This window comes from Mustelus asterias, unplaced genomic scaffold, assembly GCF_964213995.1.
Source record: "Mustelus asterias unplaced genomic scaffold, sMusAst1.hap1.1 HAP1_SCAFFOLD_35, whole genome shotgun sequence".
Lineage (NCBI taxonomy): Eukaryota > Metazoa > Chordata > Chondrichthyes > Carcharhiniformes > Triakidae > Mustelus > Mustelus asterias.
Window position 1 is genome coordinate 4,042,029 of NW_027590117.1, and position 19,290 is coordinate 4,061,318.

At 49.4% G+C, this 19,290-nt stretch overlaps 3 protein-coding genes across 3 annotated transcripts; 2 read left to right on the forward strand and 1 right to left on the reverse strand.

Annotated features, from left to right (window-relative positions):
* The first annotated feature begins 3,285 nt into the window (after window positions 1-3,285).
* LOC144482245 (histone H4) lies at window positions 3,286-3,597 on the forward strand. Its single transcript, XM_078201433.1, has one exon. It carries the CDS (start codon window positions 3,286-3,288, stop codon window positions 3,595-3,597), a length of 312 nt encoding a protein of 103 aa, XP_078057559.1.
* A 1,331-nt stretch (window positions 3,598-4,928) lies between these two features.
* On the forward strand, window positions 4,929-5,339 carry LOC144482246 (histone H3). The gene has a single exon (XM_078201434.1). It carries the CDS (start codon window positions 4,929-4,931, stop codon window positions 5,337-5,339), a length of 411 nt encoding a protein of 136 aa, XP_078057560.1.
* A 777-nt stretch (window positions 5,340-6,116) lies between these two features.
* LOC144482291 (histone H2A-like) lies at window positions 6,117-6,506 on the reverse strand. The gene has a single exon (XM_078201473.1). The coding sequence runs from the start codon at window positions 6,504-6,506 to the stop codon at window positions 6,117-6,119; it is 390 nt and encodes a 129-aa protein (XP_078057599.1).
* Between the last annotated feature and the right edge of the window lie 12,784 nt (window positions 6,507-19,290).

Here is a 19,290-nt window from a genome sequence, read left to right on the forward strand (position 1 = left end):
TGTGGGTGGAGGGAGCATTCAACACAGGTTAAAGAGATGTGTATTGTCTCCAGACAGTACAGCTTGTGAAATTGTGCAAGTCCAGGAGTCAAGCTGTGGGGGTTACTGATAATGTGACATAAATCCAACATCCCGGTTTAGACCGTCCTAATGTGTGCGGAACTTGGCTATCAGTTTCTGCTCAGTGACTCTGCGCTGTCGTGTGTTGTGAAGGCCGCCTTGGAGAACGCTTACCTGAAGATCCAAGGCTGAATGCCCGTGACTGCTGAAGTGCTCCCCCACAGGAAGAGAACAGTCTTGCCTGGTGATTGTCGAGCGGTGTTCATTCATCCGCTGTCGTAGCGTCTGCATGGTTTCCCCAATGTACCATGCCTCGGGACATCCTTTCTTGCAGCGTATCAGGTAGACAACGTTGGCCGAGTTGCAAGAGTATGTACCGTGTACCTGGTGGATGGTGTTCTCACGTGAGATGATGGCATCCGTGTTGATGATCCGGCACGTCTTGCAGAGGTTGCTGTGGCAGGGTTGTGTGGTGTCGTGGTCACTTGTTCTCCTGAAGGCTGGGTAGTTTGCTGCGGACAATGGTCTGTTTGAGGTTGCGTGGTTGTTTGAAGGCAAGAAGTGGGGGTGTGGGGATGGCCTTGGCGAGATGTTCGTCTTCATCAATGACATGTTGAAGGCTCCGGAGGAGATGCCGTAGCTTTTCCGCTTCGGGGAAGTACTGGACGACGAAGGGTACTCTGTCCACCGTGTCCCGTGTTTGTCTTCTGAGGAGGTCGGTGCGGTTTTTCACTGTGGCACGTCGAAACTGTTGATCGATGAGTCGAGCGCCATATCCTGTTCTTATGAGGGCATCTTTCAGCGTCTGGAGGTGTCTGTTGCGATCCTCCTCATCCGAGCAGATCCTGTGTATTCGGAGGGCTTGTCCGTAGGGGATGGCTTCTTTTACGTGTTTAGGGTGGAAGCTGGAGAAGTGGAGCATCATGAGGTTATCCGTGGGCTTGCGGTACAGTGAGGTGCTGAGGTGACCATCCTTAATGGAGATGCGTGTGTCCAAGAATGCAACCGATTCCGGAGAGTAGTCCATGGTGAGTCTGATGGTGGGATGGAACTTGTTGATGTCATCATATAGTTTTTTTCAGTGATTGCTCACCATGACTCCAAAGGAAGAAAATGTCATCGATGTATCTAGTGTATAGCATCGGTTGAAGGTCCTGTGCGGTGAAGAAGTCTTGTTCGAACCTGTGCATGAAGATGTTGGCATATTGAGGTGCGAATTTTGTCCCTATGGCTGTTCCTTGTGTCTGGATGAAGAACTGGTTGTTGAAGGTGAAGATATTGTGATCCAGGATGAAGCGGATGAGTTGTAAAATTGCATCTGGAAACTGGCAGTTGACGGCATTGAGTACTGAGGCCGTTGCAGCAATGCCATCATCGTGGGGGATGCTGGTGTAGAGTGCCGAGACATCCATTGTGACGAGGAGTGCTCCTGGTTCAACTGCTCCATGTGTGTTGAGTTTCTGTAGGAAGTCCGTAGTGTCGCGACAAAAGCTGGGGGTTCTTTGTACAATGGGTTTCAAGATGCCCTCGACATAGCCGGAGAGGTTCTCGCACAGGGTTCCGTTTCCTGAAACGATGGGACGGCCGGGTGTGTTTGCCTTGTGTATTTTTGGGAGGCAGTAGAGATCTCCAACGCGTGGAGTACGTGGGATGAGAGCACGGAGGGTGCTCTGAAGGTCCGGATCAAAGGTTTTGATCAGAGTGTTGAGTTGACGGGTGTGTTCTTTGGTCGGATCTGTGGGTAACTGTCTGTAGTGTTCCTCATTGTTCAGTTGTCGGTACACTTCTTTGCAGTAATCCCTTCTGTTCAGTATGACGATGGCCCCTCCTTTGTCTGCTGGTTTGATGACAATGTTGCGGTTGGTCTTGAGAGCGTGGATGGCGTTGCGTTGTGCTTGGGTGATGTTCGGTGCTGTCTTGTGAGTGCGGCTGATGAATTTGGTGTTGACGCACCTCCTGATGGCTTGGGCATACATGTCAAGTCGAGGGCAGCGGCCTTCCGGAGGAGTCCAATTCGACTCTTTCCTCTTCGGTTGCACTGCGGGTCTCTCTGTCTGCTGTTCCGGTTCATTAGCTGTCTCATTGTGTTCGCTGTTGGCCTCTTGGGGTTTGTGGAAGAACTCCCGCAGCCTCATTCGCCTGATGAATTCCTCTGTGTCCGCTGCGAGACTGATGGGGTCTATTTTGGTAGTGGGGCAAAAGTTGAGCCCTCGGCTGAGAACTTCGATTTCATCTGGCTGAAGTGTGTAGTCCGATAGGTTGACAATGGACTTTCCTGCAGTGGTACTGTTTTCTACTGTGATACCGGGGGAGGCTTGGTTGCTGCTGGTGGTGATGCCGAGTTTCTCAAGTTTCCTGTTCTTGGTGTGCATGTAGATGGTGTCGTTCCTTTGTCTCGTCTGCTTGGCAGAGTTTCGCAGCTGGTCTGCGTCCTGAGCGCAGGTTGAGACTATGGATTCGATCTTGGTTTCCAGGCTGCGGCGTTTGCTGTAGAGTTGGTGTATGAGGTGTTTGAGGAGGGTGAGAGAGGTGTGACGGCACAGTCTCTCAGCGTAGTCCGTGTTAAAGGTTGACCTGAGTGGGTTCGTGATCCGTAGTCCTTTCGGTATCTTGTCTGCTTTCTTGCATGTTTGTAGAAACTTGATGTCTGTAACAGAGACCACTCCATCTGACGAAGGAGCATTGCTCCGAAAGCTTATGGTATTTGCTACCAAATAAACCTGTTGGACTTTAACCTGGTGTTGTGAGACTTCTTATTATAACGGGGCCAGGTTTAAAAACACAAAAGCAAAGAGTCACGACCCGAAACGTTAACTCTGTCTCTCTCTCTCTCTTCACAAAAGCTGCCGGAGCTGCTGATTATTTGCAGCATTTTCTGTTTTGATTCCATATTTCAAAGCTCCGGGTTTGTGGAAACTCTTGTGTGTGAAGGGCGGCTCTGGAAGGGTTTGTGTGGGGAGCTGTGTTTCGCTTCCATTGTTCATAAACGGGTTGAAATTGGCGGTTGCAGAAACTGGAGGTGGAGCTGAAAGATCAGGGGCCGTTCTGTGTGTGTGTGTCAGTCCGGCTCTCTCCTCCCTCCCGCTCTGTGTTTAATCTTCACTCTGTCTCCTCCCCTCTCTGCTCTCACTCCGCCTTTCTGAGTCAGGTCGGGGCGGGCTGTATAAAAGGAGCCTGAAAAAGTTCCTGTCTCATATTGCGCAGTGATCTGAGTGAAGAATCATCATGTCTGGCAGAGGGAAAGGAGGCAAAGGACTGGGTAAAGGCGGCGCAAAGCGGCACCGCAAAGTGCTTCGTGATAATATCCAGGGCATCACCAAGCCAGCAATCCGCCGCCTGGCTCGCCGTGGCGGTGTCAAGCGGATCTCGGGTTTGATCTATGAGGAGACTCGCGGGGTGCTGAAGGTTTTCCTGGAGAATGTGATCAGGGATGCGGTCACCTACACTGAACACGCCAAGCGCAAGACGGTCACTGCCATGGATGTGGTGTACGCTCTGAAACGCCAGGGCCGCACTCTCTATGGATTCGGCGGCTGAACAACTGCAACCTTCCTCCCGAACACACAACAAAGGCTCTTTTAAGGGCCACTCACCGCTTCACAGAGAGAGCAGTGACCTGGGGACGGAGCTGGGACAGCCTGTTCAGTGTTTGAGATGCATGTTTGTTTTGTTTAGGTTACAGTGCGGGAATCACCGAATTTAACATTTCATTTGGAGCAGCCATGCGGATTGTTTTTGAAATTTAGTGTATTGTCGAATCAGCCCACAGTTGACATGTGCCCTCAGTGAAACGCCACATCACTCCTGCCTAATCACAGTGTTTTCATAGTGTATCAAAGCTTTCTCTGGAATAGCGGAGTTTAGTAGCAGCAGCCGGTGAATCGTTCACTGGAACCAGTCCCAGTTGTGATGCTATTTGCGCCCAGACGGTTGTTTCCTGCACTGAAACTGACAGGCTTTGTGAAACTGATCAGTTTCCGCTCAGTCATTCACAAACCCGCAATTCCCGCAGTTTGAGCCGCTCCAACCCCAGCCTGCTTCTGATTGGCCATCCTCTCCACATTCGCAGCTCTGAACCAATCGCAGAGCATCGAATGTGAACATTGAGCCAATCATTGGCTTCAACTGTCAACCGGCAGAAATTTTGAATTGGGGGGAAATGCCGCCAATTTCAGCGCGGGAAAGGGAATTGAGACAAATTCTTAACTTATTAAAAATAGATTCTCAATTAATATTCTGCTGTAAGATTATTTTACAAAGAGGTTTCATTTCTGAACATTTGTCCGCCACGGGCGGCAAACGGTTCTATTCAGTAATGTCAAACGGGACAAATATGAAGTCACTCTCTGTAACAAACAACAGACTCAACCCCTTTCACACCGGCTTCAGGGAGACACAGAGAAGGATTCTGATCCTTTCCCGGAAACGGCGGCGAATGTTACAAGCGGCAGGAGAGGGGAAATCTGAATGGGCTGGAGAGCAGAGGGACAGGGATCGAGTGGAACAGCGGGAGATTCTGGGAATGAACAGCCCAGAGAGCGGGGAAAGGGTCTAAAGCACTAAGGGCAGGGAGATAGACTTCTTCAATATTTCGAGTCATGTTTGTTTTAATAAGGACGGGATAAATAGCAGTCTTTTATACAGACGGCTATTTCCTGCATCGAAAACGGCCCAATTTCTGAAAGGCGCGGTTAACAAAACAACCGAACCAATCAGAACCTGAGTTACAGACATTAATTCCCTGGTCAGAGTTTGATTGAAACTTCCTGGGCCAATTCCCGCTGGGGGCGGTTCCTCACAGAGTTTAAAAAGGCGGATGCAGGACAGATCGTTTGCGTCTCAGAGATTGCGCTGAATCCGCTCAGAAAATGGCCAGGACCAAGCAGACAGCGCGCAAATCGACCGGAGGGAAAGCTCCTCGCAAACAGCTGGCTACCAAAGCGGCCCGGAAGAGCGCTCCAGCCACGGGCGGAGTGAAGAAGCCTCATCGCTACAGACCCGGCACTGTGGCTCTGAGGGAGATCCGCCGCTACCAGAAATCCACCGAGCTGCTGATCCGCAAACTGCCCTTCCAGCGCCTGGTGCGAGAGATAGCTCAGGACTTCAAGACAGACCTGCGCTTCCAGAGCTCGGCCGTCATGGCCCTGCAGGAGGCCAGCGAGGCTTACCTGGTGGGGCTCTTTGAGGACACCAACCTGTGCGCCATCCACGCCAAGCGAGTCACCATCATGCCCAAAGACATCCAGCTGGCCCGCCGCATCCGCGGGGAACGCGCCTAAACCCCGACTTCAGCACCAAGTACAACAACGGCTCTTTTAAGAGCCACCAAATCGGCAAATGAAAGAGCTGCGATCTCCTGTTAACGATTCTAGTGTTTGAATTCCCAGGACAGAATATTCCCAGGACTCCAGTACTGAAACCTCTCAATGTTACAATTAACCCTCCGTTGCATTGAGGTCACTCATATCTCCAATCCTTCGATGGTTGGAGTAAAAACGATGCCGTTAACAGTTCTACCGCAATTCAATTTTAAAGTGGTTTTATTAAACCTGCGATCATTTCAGTTTCCGAGCAATAATTCCGCAAATCCACTTTCTCCGCACATGTTTCGAGTCGCAGCGAGTGTTGAAAATTGCGTCAATTAGGTTCAGAATATGAAGCATGTCTCAAACAGGAGCCCACTCACACAGATATAGCCATTGCAGAAACGCTTGCACATTCGCATGGACAATAATTAACACTTTTCCAGATAGTGACTGACTTTGAAAACCGATGGGCTGCAGATGAATGTCCTCGCAGACTATCACATTTTAAAGCAATTATATTTGAAATAGGATCATTTATGTTCACTGGGATAGTTTCCCCGATAAACAGCAGCAAGTTGCATTAAAATACTGTATGTGTCAATAGTACGGATTGATAGAACAAAGCGGGAAACAGCTGTGCTGTGAATAGCAGTGCAGAAACTGACCGATAGACACCAGGTCGCCCTTTTTCAGATAAAATGAGTGGCTCTGAAAAGAGCCTTTGGGTTATCAGATGAAAGAATGGTCGCTTCACTTGCTCTTCGCGGCCCCAGCGCTGCTTTTCTTGGGCAGCAGCACGGCCTGGATATTAGGCAGCACCCCGCCCTGAGCGATGGTCACTCCTCCCAGCAGCTTGTTGAGCTCCTCGTCGTTGCGGACGGCCAGCTGCAGGTGTCTGGGGATGATGCGGGTCTTCTTGTTGTCCCGGGCCGCGTTCCCGGCCAGCTCCAGGATTTCAGCGGTCAGATACTCGAGCACAGCAGCCAGATAGACCGGGGCTCCGGCACCCACACGCTCAGCATAGTTGCCCTTTCTCAGGAGCCTGTGAACACGGCCCACCGGGAACTGCAGTCCAGCCCGGGAGGAGCGAGACTTGGCCTTGGCCCGAGCTTTCCCGCCGCCCTTTCCTCTTCCAGACATTTGCACAATCTCACAAACACTTTCACAAAGAATCAGCAATTTCTCCAGCATTGACTGTTCTTATAAACTGACAGCTCCTCTGATTGGCCGCTGCTCTATTCACCTCATTTGCCTATATTCTTCACCAATCAGCTCACTGGAAACAGAAGAGGGCGGGATTTCCCCACAACATCCGGCAGAAGCAGAGAATTTGTCCATTTCCAAAAGCCCGCCAATTTCATTGTGGGAAAGGAGCGAATTCAAATAAATCAATGTCGCCCTTGGTCAGAGATTTCAAATCCCTTCTATTGATTTGCTTTTATTCAGCTCTTCCCGTCACCAATCGCAGGCGCGGCTTTAACATTTTCTTTCAATGTGCTTCATTCTCCTATCGCTTTCTAACTGTCCCGGGCGGGAATCAATCCCTGTTCACAGCATTCCCAGAAGGAAAACACTCCGTTTCGTCTTCAATCAGAACCCACTCTCCTTCACAGAAAACAGGGAGCCGGATCGAGTCCGCACACTGTCCTTATTCCGCTCTGTAATAATCCCACTCCGGACTGTTACCCTGCGGAGAATTACTGTGAATAAAATGATGAATCAATGAACATTTCAGGAATTGAGAGAAGGGACCGTTACCGCGAAAAACAGCCGCTAATGAGGTCATTTTGGAGCTGTGAAAACAACAGAATAATAACAGTTTTCAGCACAAAGCGAAGGCAGTGAGTGAATTCTGGGTTAATGTTTGGTTTACAGGACAGGAGACACAAACAGCAGTCGAAGTTATTCCATTTTACATTCTAACCATCGAATAGGAAGGTGCCGGATACAGCTTTTCACAGAGACTGACGATTAGATTTCCTCACCCAAATGTTATTGGAATGATGACCAAATAGGATTCGGGAAAGATTTTTCCCTCCATCCCTTCCATTCTCTGGATTTACACCGGCTGAAAGAACAACGAGAAAAGTTCATAGTGACAGAAACAGATTATCCTTGGGAACACATTTAGTTTGAAACGTCCTTGTGATGTAATCGAGCAGAGTGGTTATGTTTGTGGCGAGATGCAGGAAACTGCAGACGAACAGAGGGCCGTGTTTTTTAAAAAATCATTTGTGGGACATGGGCATCGCTGACTGGCCAGCATTTAATGCACATCCTGAGTTGCCCTTGTTCAGAGGACAGTTGAGAGTCAACCACAGTGCTGTGGCTCTGGAGTCACATGACGGCCATACCGGGTAAGGACGGCAGATTTCCTCCCGAAAGGAAGTGAACCAGATAGGATTTTCTGACAATCGACAATAGCTTCACGGTCATCAGTAGATTCTTAATTCCAGATATTTTTTTATCAAATTTAAATTCCATCAACTGCCATGGCAGGATTCGAACCCGGGTCCCCAGAACATTAGCTGAGTTTCTGGATTAATAGCATAGTGATAATACCACTCGGCCATCACCTCCCCCAGTGTACAGACATCATTAACTGGTAGGTGAATGATGCGCGTCAATTGAACACGAGGCACGAAGCTTCGGTAACAGAAGGCTTTTATTGTCTAACAATGGAACTAATAGAACGTAAACACACTATCCCAGACTGACGAGGTCCCGCCCGAGCAGGGGGTCTTATACCTCTCCCAGGAGGCGGAGCCCGACTGGGATGTGCCACAACAGTAACAACCACAGGTGTATTAATCCCACAGTGGGAACCAACGATGGTTCACCACATTCACCCCTCCTTTGAGAACAAAGGCCGGCGGGGTACGAAAACAGACTAAAATGTCAACAGATTATAAGTTCAGACGGTCTGGAGGACCGCACCATCGTTGTGACCTCCTCAATACCGGCGGTGACACCGGAGTAGGTGCTTGCGGTGGCGTTCTCCCCAAAACAGCGTCCAGCTGTTCCCCCACGGACTCACAGGCCGGTTGACCCTGATGAAGCGGTAGTGCAGGGGATCCCGGTACACTCTGCGATGGCGCCGATCTCCGGGGCTCAGGCAAGCTGTGCATTGGAGTAAAACTGTTAAGCACTGGTCCCGGTGCTGTCCGCGCCACGTCCGGGGGAGAAATAAGGGATTCGTCACTGGGGGTATGGGAGCGACAGGAGTTGCTACGTCCCCTGCGGGCGCCAGGTCTCGGATCGAGACTGTGTCCTCTCGCCCGTCAGGATATGCCACATAGGCATACTGAGGGTTGGCGTGGAGGAGGTGGACCTGTTCGACCAAGGGGTTGGACTTGCGGGCCCTTACCTGTCGCCGCAGAAGGACGGGTCCTGGGTACGTCAACCAGGCTGGTAAAGATATCCCCGAGGACGACTTCTGAGGGAATGAGAACATCCTCTCGTGGGGAGTAGCATTGGTTGCCGTACACAGGAGGGAGCGAATGGAGTGAAGCGCATTAGGGAGGACCTCCTGCCAATGGGAGACTGGAAGGCCTTTGGACTTCAGCGCCAATAGGACAGCCTTCCAGACTGTAGCATTCTCTCTTTCCACCTGTCCATTACCCCTAGGGTTGTAACTCGTGGTCCTACTAGAGGCAATCCCGCATGAGAGCAGGAATTGCCTCAAGTCATTACTCATGAACGACGAGCCCCTGTCGCTATGGATATAGCTGGGGTACCCGAACAGGGTAAAAAGATCACGGAATGCCTTGATCACCGTGGCAGTCGACGTGTCCGCGCAGGGGACAACAAATGGGAACCGGGAGTACTCATCTATTATGTTCAGAAAGTACACGTTCCGATCTGTTGAGGGAAGGGGGCCCTTAAAATCCACACTCAGCCTCTCGAAGGGGCGAGTGGCCTTGACCAAATGTGCCCGGTCAGGTCGGTAACAGTGCGGTTTGCATTCCGCGCAAATCCGACAGCTCCTTGTCACCGACCTGACGTCCTCCACCGAGTAAGGCAGGTTGCGGGCTTTGATAAAGTGGTAGAGCCGAGTGACCCCAGGATGGCACAGGTCATTATGGAGGGCGTTCAAGCGATCCTCCTGCATAGTAGCGCATGTTCCGCGCGAGAGGGCGTCCGAGGGCTCATTGAGTTTCCCTGGACGATACATAATATCGTAGTTATAGGTGGAGAGTTCAATTCTCCACCGCAAGATCTTATCATTCTTGATCTTGCCCCTCTGCGTGTTGTTGAACATGAACGCCACGGACCGCTGGTCCGTGATCAGAGTGAACCGCTTCCCCGCCAGGTAATGGCGCCAGTGTCTGACGGCCTCCACAATGGCCTGGGCCTCCTTTTCCACCGCTGAATGCCGAATTTCGGGGCCTTGGAGGGTGCGGGAAAAAAACGCGATGGGCCTGCCCGCCTGGTTCAGTGTGGCGGCCAGGGCGAAATCAGATGCATCGCTTTCCACCTGAAAAGGGATGGATTCGTCTACCGCGTGCATCGTGGCTTTCGCGATGTCGTGTTTCAATTCCTTGAAGGCCAATTGGGCCTCTGGCGTGAGTGGAAAAGTCGTGGACTTAATAAGCGGACTGGCTTTGTCCGCGTAGTTAGAGACCCACTGCGCATAATAGGAGAAGAAGCCTAGGCATCTTCTCAGTGCTTTTGCGCTAGCGGGCAAGGGAAGTTCAGCAGGGGGGCGCATACGGTCGGGATCAGGGCCAATGACCCCGTTTTCCACCACGTATCCCAGGATGGCTAACCGGCACGTATGGAATACACACTTCTCCCTATTCGAGGTCAAATTCAGGCGAGATGCAGTGCGTAAAAAGTTCTGGAGATTTGTGTCATGGTCCTGCTGATCACGGCCGCAGATGGTGACATTATCCAGGTACCGGAAGGTAGCCCGCAGCCTGTTCTGGTCCACCATTCGGTCCATAGCACGCTGGACGACCGAGACCCCATTGGTGACACCAAATGGAACCCTAAGAAACTGATACAGACGACCATCCGCCTCAAAGGCCGTGTAGTGTCGGTCCTCTGGGCGAATGGGGAGTTGGTGGTAGGCGGACCAAAGGTCTATGGTGGAGAACACCCGGTACTGCGCAATCTGATTGACCATATCAGATATGCGCGGGAGGGGATACGCATCCAGCTGCGTATATCGATTAATGGTCTGACTGTAATCAATGACCATCCGGGGTTTGTTCCCGCTCTTGACCACCACAACCTGTGCTCTCCACGGACTAACACTGGGCTGTATGATCCCTTCTTTGAGGAGTCGCTGAACCTCAGATCTGATGAAGATCCGATCTTCAGTGCTGTAACGCCTACTTTTAGTAGCAATGGGCTTGCAGCCTGGTACCAGATTCTTGAATAAAGAGAGTGTGGTGATCTTTAATGTAGAAAGATTGCATGCGGGGCGCTTTGGACAATTTGGAGACTGCAGCTGTTCCCCTACTGTCAGCGAAGGGAGTGGCCCACCGTACTGTAGGATCACACTCTTCATGTGGACCATAAAGTTTAGTCCGAGGAGAATTGGTGCGCAAAGATGCGGCAACACAAGGAGCCTGAATCGCTCGTAAATTGTGCCTTGCACTTTCAAGGTTACCACACAACGTCCTAGCACAGGGACAGACCGGGACCTTGATGCCATAGAGATTGTCTGTTTGGCAGGTTGAATCTGGAGTCCACACCTCTTTACAATGTCAGGGTGAATAAAGCTCTCAGTGCTCCCGCTGTAAAACAGACAATAAATTGCACGACCATTTACCTGTATATCCATCATTGAACAGTCAAGCCTGTGGTGCTTAGCCTGGTTCAGGGTGATCGACGCCACCGTTGGTCCGTGAACGTCACTGCAGGCAGCTGAGGTCGATGCTGAGGACCCCTGCTGGTCGCTCATGGTCATCGTCGACCAAAATGGCCGCCCCCATGAATCGCACATGGTTGAGGGCGCCAAACGTAGCGACTCCTGGTGGTCATCCTCCTCCGACTCCGTCGACCACAATGGCGTCGTCCTGGACTCGCACGTGGACGAACCCCGTGAGTACTTCGACGTCGATGGTGATGATCCCCGTTCCGAAGGGTCACAGGCTGCACTGCCGTTCTTGGGCTTCGATCTGCACACCTTCGCATAATGCCCCTTTTTACCGCATAGGTTACAGACCACCGCTTTAGCGGGACACTTTTGTCGTGGATGCTTGGCTCCTCCGCAGAAGTACCACCGCGGGCCGCATGGGGCAGCAGCCGTCGTCGGGTCTACATGGGAGCACGCCATAACACTGCACTTCGAGCCCGTGAGGCGAGGAGGGATTTGCGACTGCTCCTGCCACGTTGTCTCCACGTGGTCCTCCGGATACAGGACCAAGCTCTTCGAAGCCGCCTCAAGCATTTCAGCCAATTCCATAGCTTGGGTCAGGTTGAGATTTCCCTTTTCTAGCAGCTTGAGACGGATGTATGAAGACCCTACCCCTGCCACAAACGCATCTCGGGTGAGGTCATACATGTACTGCTCAGCCGACACAGCTTTGCAGTCACAGCCCCTGGCAAGCTGCAAGAGCTCATTGGCGTAATCCTCCATGGTTTCGCCCGACTGCTGACGTCGTGTAGCGAGGAGGTAACGAGCGTGGATCTCGTTGGGAGGTTTCGTGTAGCGCTTTTTTAAAAGCTCGAGGGCCCTCGGGTAAGTGGTGGCTGCACGGATCGCGAGGTAGACTGTGTCGCTTACCCTCGAATGGAGGACCCGGAGTCTGTCATCATCTGTGGTGACCGCTGCGGAGGCTGCCAGGTAGTCTTCAAAACACTTCAGCCAGTGGTCGAAGGTGTTAGAAGCGCCCACCGCACGTGGATCTAGCGTCAGACGTTCTGGCTTTAGGATTTGCTCCATACTCTCCTTTCTTTTTCCCTTCCGTCGAGAGCTTAATGTCAGACAATAAAATTGATGCGCGCCAATTGAACACGAGGCACGAAGCTTCGGTAACAGAAGGCTTTTATTGTCTAACAATGGAACTAATAGAACGTAAACACACTTTCCCAGACTGACGAGGTCCCGCCCGAGCAGGGGGTCTTATACCTCTCCCAGGAGGCGGAGCCCGACTGGGATGTGCCACAACAGTAACAACAACAGGTGTATTAATCCCACAGTGGGAACCAACGATGGTTCACCACAGTGAAGTAATAAAGCTAATAGTCTATGAAGGATTGGAATTTGTGTTACAGTTGCAGAAAACTCTGTTCAGACCCCATTGAGATCACTGTGTTCATCCCAGGAAGATTAGATTGGCCTTGGAGTGGGAGCAGCAGAATTTCACCAGTGATGCCAGACTCAAATGATGAGGACAGATTGCAAAGACTAGTCCTGTAATAACCTGAACATGGAAGATTAAGTGGTGATGTGAGTGAGATGTTTACAGTGAATGATTTGATAGGGTGCAGAGAGATAAACTGTTAGAATGAAAACAGATGGGTGACGTTGAGAGGGGCTGGGAGAAAGCAGTCCGTGCAGGGATCCCCGGTGGTCGTTCCCCTTAGCAACAAGTATTCCACTTTGGATACGGTTGAGGGGGATGGCATACCAGTGGTGAGCCGCAGTGAGAGGATCTCCGGCACTGTGTCCGTCTCTGTGGCTCGGGAGTGTAAGGGGCAGAGCGGGAGGGCAATAGTAATTGGGGACTCGTTAGTTAGAGGGATAGATAGGAGGTTCTGTGGCAGCAAAAGAGACTCACGGATGGTATGTTGCCTACCGGATGCCAAGGTCCGTGACGTCTCAGACCGTGTTTTCCGGATTCTGAAGGGGGAGGGGAAACAGTCACAAGTCGTGGTACACATTGGTACCAATGACATAGGTAAGAGAAGGGACGGGGATTTAAAGCAGGAATTTCTGGAGCTGGGCTGGAAGCTGAGAGCCAAGACAAAACATGTGGTCATCTCTGGTACGTTGCCGGTGCCATGTGATAGCGAGTTGAGGAACAGGGAGAGAGTGCAGTTAAACATGTGGTTGCAGGGATGGTGTCGGAGGGAGGGTTTCAGATACGTGGATAATTGGAACACATTCTGGGGAAGGTGGGACCTGTACAAACAGGACAGGCTGCACCTGAACCAGAGGGGCACCAATATCCTGGGAGGGAAATTTGTTACGGCTCTTCAGGGGGGTTTAAACTAATTTGTCAGGGGAGTGGGAAAAGGAGTTGTAGTCCACAAGTCAGTGAGGGTGGTGAGGTATTGGGGAAGGTATCAGGGTCAAGGGTGGGTACCGGTAGACAGGAAGGTGGGTTGAAGTGTGTCTACTTCAATGCAAGGAGCATCCGGAACAAGGTAGATGAACTTGGGGCGTGGATTGGTACTTGGGACTATGATGTTGTGGCCATTACGGAGACGTGGGTAGAACAAGGACAGGAATGGTTGTTGGATGTTCCGGGGTATAGATGTTTCACTAAGTGTAGGGAAGCTGGTAAAAGAGGTGGAGGAGTGGCATTGTTAATCAAGGATAGTTTAACGGCTGCGGAAAGGCACTTCAAGGGGGATCTGCTCACTGAGGTAATATGGGCTGAGGGTAGAAATAGGAAAGGAGCGGTCACGTTGTTAGGAGTTTACTATAGGCCCCCAAATAGTAATAGAGATGTGGAGGAAGAAATTGCTAAGCAGATTATGCATATGTGTGGGGGTCACAGGGTAGTTAGACTTTAACTTTCCAAATATTGATTGGAACCTTTGTAGGTCAAATAGTTCGGATGGGGCAGTTTGTGTGCAGTGTGTACAGGAGGGTTTCCTGACACAATATGTGGATAGGACGACAAGAGGTGAGGCCACATTGGATTTGGTACTGGGAAATGAACCGGGCCAAGTGTTAGATTTGGTTGTGGGAGAGCACTTTGGAGATAGTGACCACAATTCGGTGCCTTTTGTTATTGCAATGGCGAGGGATAGGGCCATACGACAGGGCAAGGTTTACAATTGGGGGAGAGGTAATTATGATGCGATTAGGCAAGAATTAGGGGGCATAAGTTGGGAACAGAAACTGTCAGGGAAAGGAACTAATGAAAAGTGGAACTTTTTCAAGGAACAAATACTGGATGTCCTTGATAGGTATGTCCCTGTCAGGCAGGGAGGAAATGGCCGAGTGAGGGAACCATGGTTCACGAAAGAGGTGGAATGTCTTGTGAAAGGGAAGAGGGAAGCTTATGTAGGGATGAGGAAACAAGGTTCAGATGGCTCGATTAAGGGTTACAAGTTAGCAAGGAATGAGCTGAAAAAGGGGCTTAGGAGAGCTAGGAGGGGACACAAGAAGTCCTTGGCGGGTCGGATCAAGGAAAGCCCCAAGGCTTTTTACTCTTATGTGAGGAATAAAAGAATGACCAGGGTGAGGTTAGGGCCGGTCAAGGACAGTAGTGGGAACTTGTGTATGGAGTCAGTAGAGATAGGCGAGGTGATGAATGAATACTTTTCTTCAGTGTTCATCAAGGAGAGGGGCCATGTTTTTGAGGAAGAGAAGGTGTTACAGGCGAATAGGCTGGAGGAAATAGATGTTTGGAGGGAGGATGTCCTGGCAGTTTTGAATAAACTGAAGGTCGATAAGTCCCCTGGGCCTGATGAAATAATAGAAATCATAGAAACCCTACAGTGCAGAAGGAGGCCATTCGGCCCATCGAGTCTGCACTGACCACAATCCCACCCAGGCCCTACCCCCACATATTTTACCTGCTAATCCCTCTAACCTACACATCTCTGGACTCTTATGGGCAATTTTTAACCTGGCCAATCAACCTAACTTGCACATCTTTGGACTGTGGGAGGAAACCGGAGCACCCGGAGGAAACCCACGCAGAAACGAGGAGAATGTGCAAACTCCACACAGACAGTGACCCGAGCTGGGAATCGAACCTGGGACCCTGGAGCTGTGAAGCAGCAGTGCTAACCACTGTGCTACCGTGCCGCCCAATGTAGCCAAGGATTCTTTGGGAGGCAAGGGATGAGATTGCAGAGCCTTTGGCTTTGATCTTTGGGTCCTCGCTGTCCACGGGGATGGTGCCAGAGGACTGGAGAATGGTGAATGTTGTTCCTCTGTTTAAGAAAGGGAATAGAAATGACCCTGGTCATTATAGACCTGTTAGTCTTACTTCGGTGGTTGGTAAATTGATGGAAAAGGTCCTTAGAGATGGGATTTACGACCATTTAGAAAGTTGCGGATTAATCCGGGATAGTCAGCATGGATTCGTGAAGGGCAAGTCGTGCCTCACAAATTTGATAGAATTTTTTGAGGAGGTAACTAAGTGTGTTGATGAAGGTAGGGCAGTTGATGTCATATACATGGATTTTAGTAAGGCGTTTGATAAGGTCCCCCATGGTCGGCTTATGATGAAAGTGAGGAGGTGTGGGATAGAGGGAAAGTTGGCCGATTGGATAGGTAACTGGCTGTCTGATCGAAAACAGAGGGTGGTGGTCGATGGAAAATTTTCGGATTGGAGGCAGGTTGCTAGCGGAGTGCCGCAGGGATCAGTGCTTGGTCCACTGCTCTTTGTGATTTTTATTAATGACTTAGAGGAGGGGGCTGAAGGGTGGATCAGTGAATTTGCTGATGACACCAAGATTGGTGGAGTAGTGGATGAGGTGGAGGGCTGTTGTAGGCTGCAAAGAGACATAGATAGGATGCAAAGCTGGGCTGAAAAATGGCAAATGGAGTTTAAACCATAGAAACCCTACAGTGCAGAAGGAGGCCATTCGGCCCATCGAGTCTGCTCCGACCACAATCCCACCCAGGTCCTACCCCCACATATTTACCCGCTAATCCCTCTAACCTACGCATCCCAGGACTCTAAGGGGCAATTTTTAACCTGGCCAATCAACCTAACCCGCACATCTTTGGACTGATAAATGTGAGGTGATTCATTTTGGTAGGGCTAATTTAAATGTGGATTACAGAGTCAAAGGTAGGGTTCTGAAGACTGTGGAGGAACAGAGAGATCTTGGGGTTCATCTCCACAGATCTCTAAAGGTTGCCACTCAAGTGGATAGAGCTGTGAAGAAGGCCTATAGTGTGTTAGCTTTTATTAACAGGGGGTTGGAGTTTAAGAGCCGTGGGGTTATGCTGCAACTGTACAGGACCTTGGTTAGACCACATTTGGAGTATTGTGTGCAGTTCTGGTCACCTCACTATAGGAAGGATGTGGAAGCGCTGGAAAGAATGCAGAGGAGATTTACCAGGATGCTGCCTGGTTTGGAGGGTAGGTCTTATGAGGAAAGGTTGTGGGAGCGAGGGCTGTTCTCTCTGGAGCGGAGGAGGCTGAGGGGAGACTTAATAGAGGTTTATAAAATGATGAAGGGGATAGATAGAGTGAACGTTCAAAGACTATTTCCTCGGGTGGATGGAGCTATTACAAGGGGGCATAACTATAGGGTTCGTGGTGGGAGATACAGGAAGGATATCAGAGGTAGGTTCTTTACACAGAGAGTGGTTGGGGTGTGGAATGGACTGCCTGCAGTGATAGTGGAGTCAGACACTTTAGGAACATTTAAGCGGTTATTGGATAGGCACATGGAGCACACCAGGATGATAGGGAGTGGGATAGCTTGATCTTGGTTTCAGATAAAGCTCGGCACAACATCGTGGGCTGAAGGGCCTGTTCTGTGCTGTACTGTTCTATGTTCTATGTTAGCTCTGAATGGGGGAACCTCACCGTAAAATGAGAGTGAGACATTTCAGGGATAATTTAGACCATAAGATATAAGTATATAAAATATAAGAATTAGGCCACTCGGCCGCTTGAGTCTGCTCTGCCAATGAAGCATAGATGATATTTTTCTCATCCCCACTGTTCTGCCTTTTCCCCATAATCCCTGATCCCCTTATTTAATTTCAGGAAAAGCTTCTTGATAGAGGATGGTGGGAATGTTGAATTGTCCACAAACAATTTTTAAAGCTGAGTTTATCAGGAAATTAACAAGCTGAAGACGACAAGCAGCCAGTAACATGAAGGTGGATAGTCAGAGTTTCTGTAGGTATTTAAACAATAAAAGAATTAAAGTGAGCATTGGTTCTATCGAAAGTGCATCTGGGGAATTGATAATGGAAAATAGGATATTGACAAATGAATTGAACAGGTAGTTTTCATTTGTGTTCACTATAGAGGACACAAGTAACATCCCAAAAATAGCTGGAAATCAGCAAATGGAAGGGAGGGAGGAACTCAGGAAAATTACAATCACCAGGGAAAGTGGTATTGAGCAAATTGTCGGATCTGGAGGCTGACAAATCCCTGCGTCCGGATGGGCTTCACACTCAGGACATGAAATCAGTGGCTAATGAGATAGCTGATGCATTTGTTTTAATTTTGCAAAATTCCCTGGCTTCAGAGAATGTGATGTGGAGATGCCGACGTTGGACTGGGGGGTAAGCACAATAAGAAGTCTTACAACACCAGGTTAATGTCCAACAGGTTTATTTTACTACTAAGTAAACCTTGTGCTACCAAATAAACCTATTGGACTTTAACCTGGTGATGTGAGACTTCTCATTGTTCAGAGAATGTTCCATTAGAATGAAATATAGAAAGTGTAACACCTTTATTCAAAAAGAGATGGAGAGAGAAAACAGGGAACTACAGGCTGTTACCCTGACAGCTGTTCGACGATGAAGGGGCAGCCTGTTCCGAAAGCTGGTGGCTTTTGCTACCAAATAAACCTGTTGGACTTTAACCTGGTGTTGTCAGACTTCTTCCTCTGTTTACCCCAGTCCAACGCCAGCATCTCCACATCTTTTTCTGGGTGGCAGGATATGTCGAATGGTGTATCTGTACCAGGGCCACAACTTGTTACAATTTATAAAAATGGCTTTGATGAAGGGACTGAAGATACGGTTGTTAAATTCGCTGACAGCATAAAGATTGACAAGAAATTAATTGCAAAGTGTACGTAAGGAGGCTACAAAAGGAAACAGATAGGTTATGTGAATTGGCAAAATGTGGCAAGTGAGGCAAATTGCGAGGATGAAACAGTGGATGAAAAATTGAGACTTACAAAGTTGAGATGAATAGGGTGCCAGCCAGGTACATAGCCACCAGAAATAAATACACGGCATCCAAAGCTAGAGTATCCTGGAGTCTAAGGATATTGATAAGAAAATAAGGAAGAAAAAAGAGACATAGGATGCATGCTGGAATAATAATAGCAATAGAAATCAGGAAAAACAGTTCAAATGCAGGAGAGAGGCTAAGGCTTTAATAAGGGAGGCTAAAAGGGAGCATGAGGAAAGGATAGCAGGCTGCGCTAAAACAAATAGTAAAATGTTCTTCAAACATATACATGTGAAAAGGTTAGTGAAGGATAAAGTGGGGCTCAAAAGGGCAGGGTAAACTGATCACTGAAGCAGAGGGTATGGCAGAGATACTAAATGAGTACCCTGCTTCTGTCTTTACAAAATTAGACAATATGACAATGGCCCTGTTGAAAATATGGGTGCTCAGTAACTGAACAGTATAGTGATAGATAAAGAAGAGGCGCTAAAACTCTGGCAGCACTCTCAGTCGAGAAATCACCAGGTCCAGACTGGATGCATGGTAGATTGCTGAGAGGTGAGGGAGCAAATTGCGCAGCCATTGACAGAAACTTCCTGGCCTCTTTGAACACAGAATTAGTCCCATGGGATTGGAGGATTGCAAATGTAATGCTGTTTTTCAGGAAAGGGGCAAAGGATACCCCAGGAAACTACAGACCTCTCAGCTGGACATCAATAGTGAGAAAACAGATGGAGGCCACAGTCTGAAATAAGATATATATATACTCTCAGAGAAATATAAGTTCATACTCGGCAGATGACATAATTTTCTCAAGGGCAGGTCATGTTTGGCAAGATGAGTCACAGACATTGGATGAGGGTAGTGCTGTCGATGTTGTATATTTGGCCTTTCAGAAAGCATTTGAT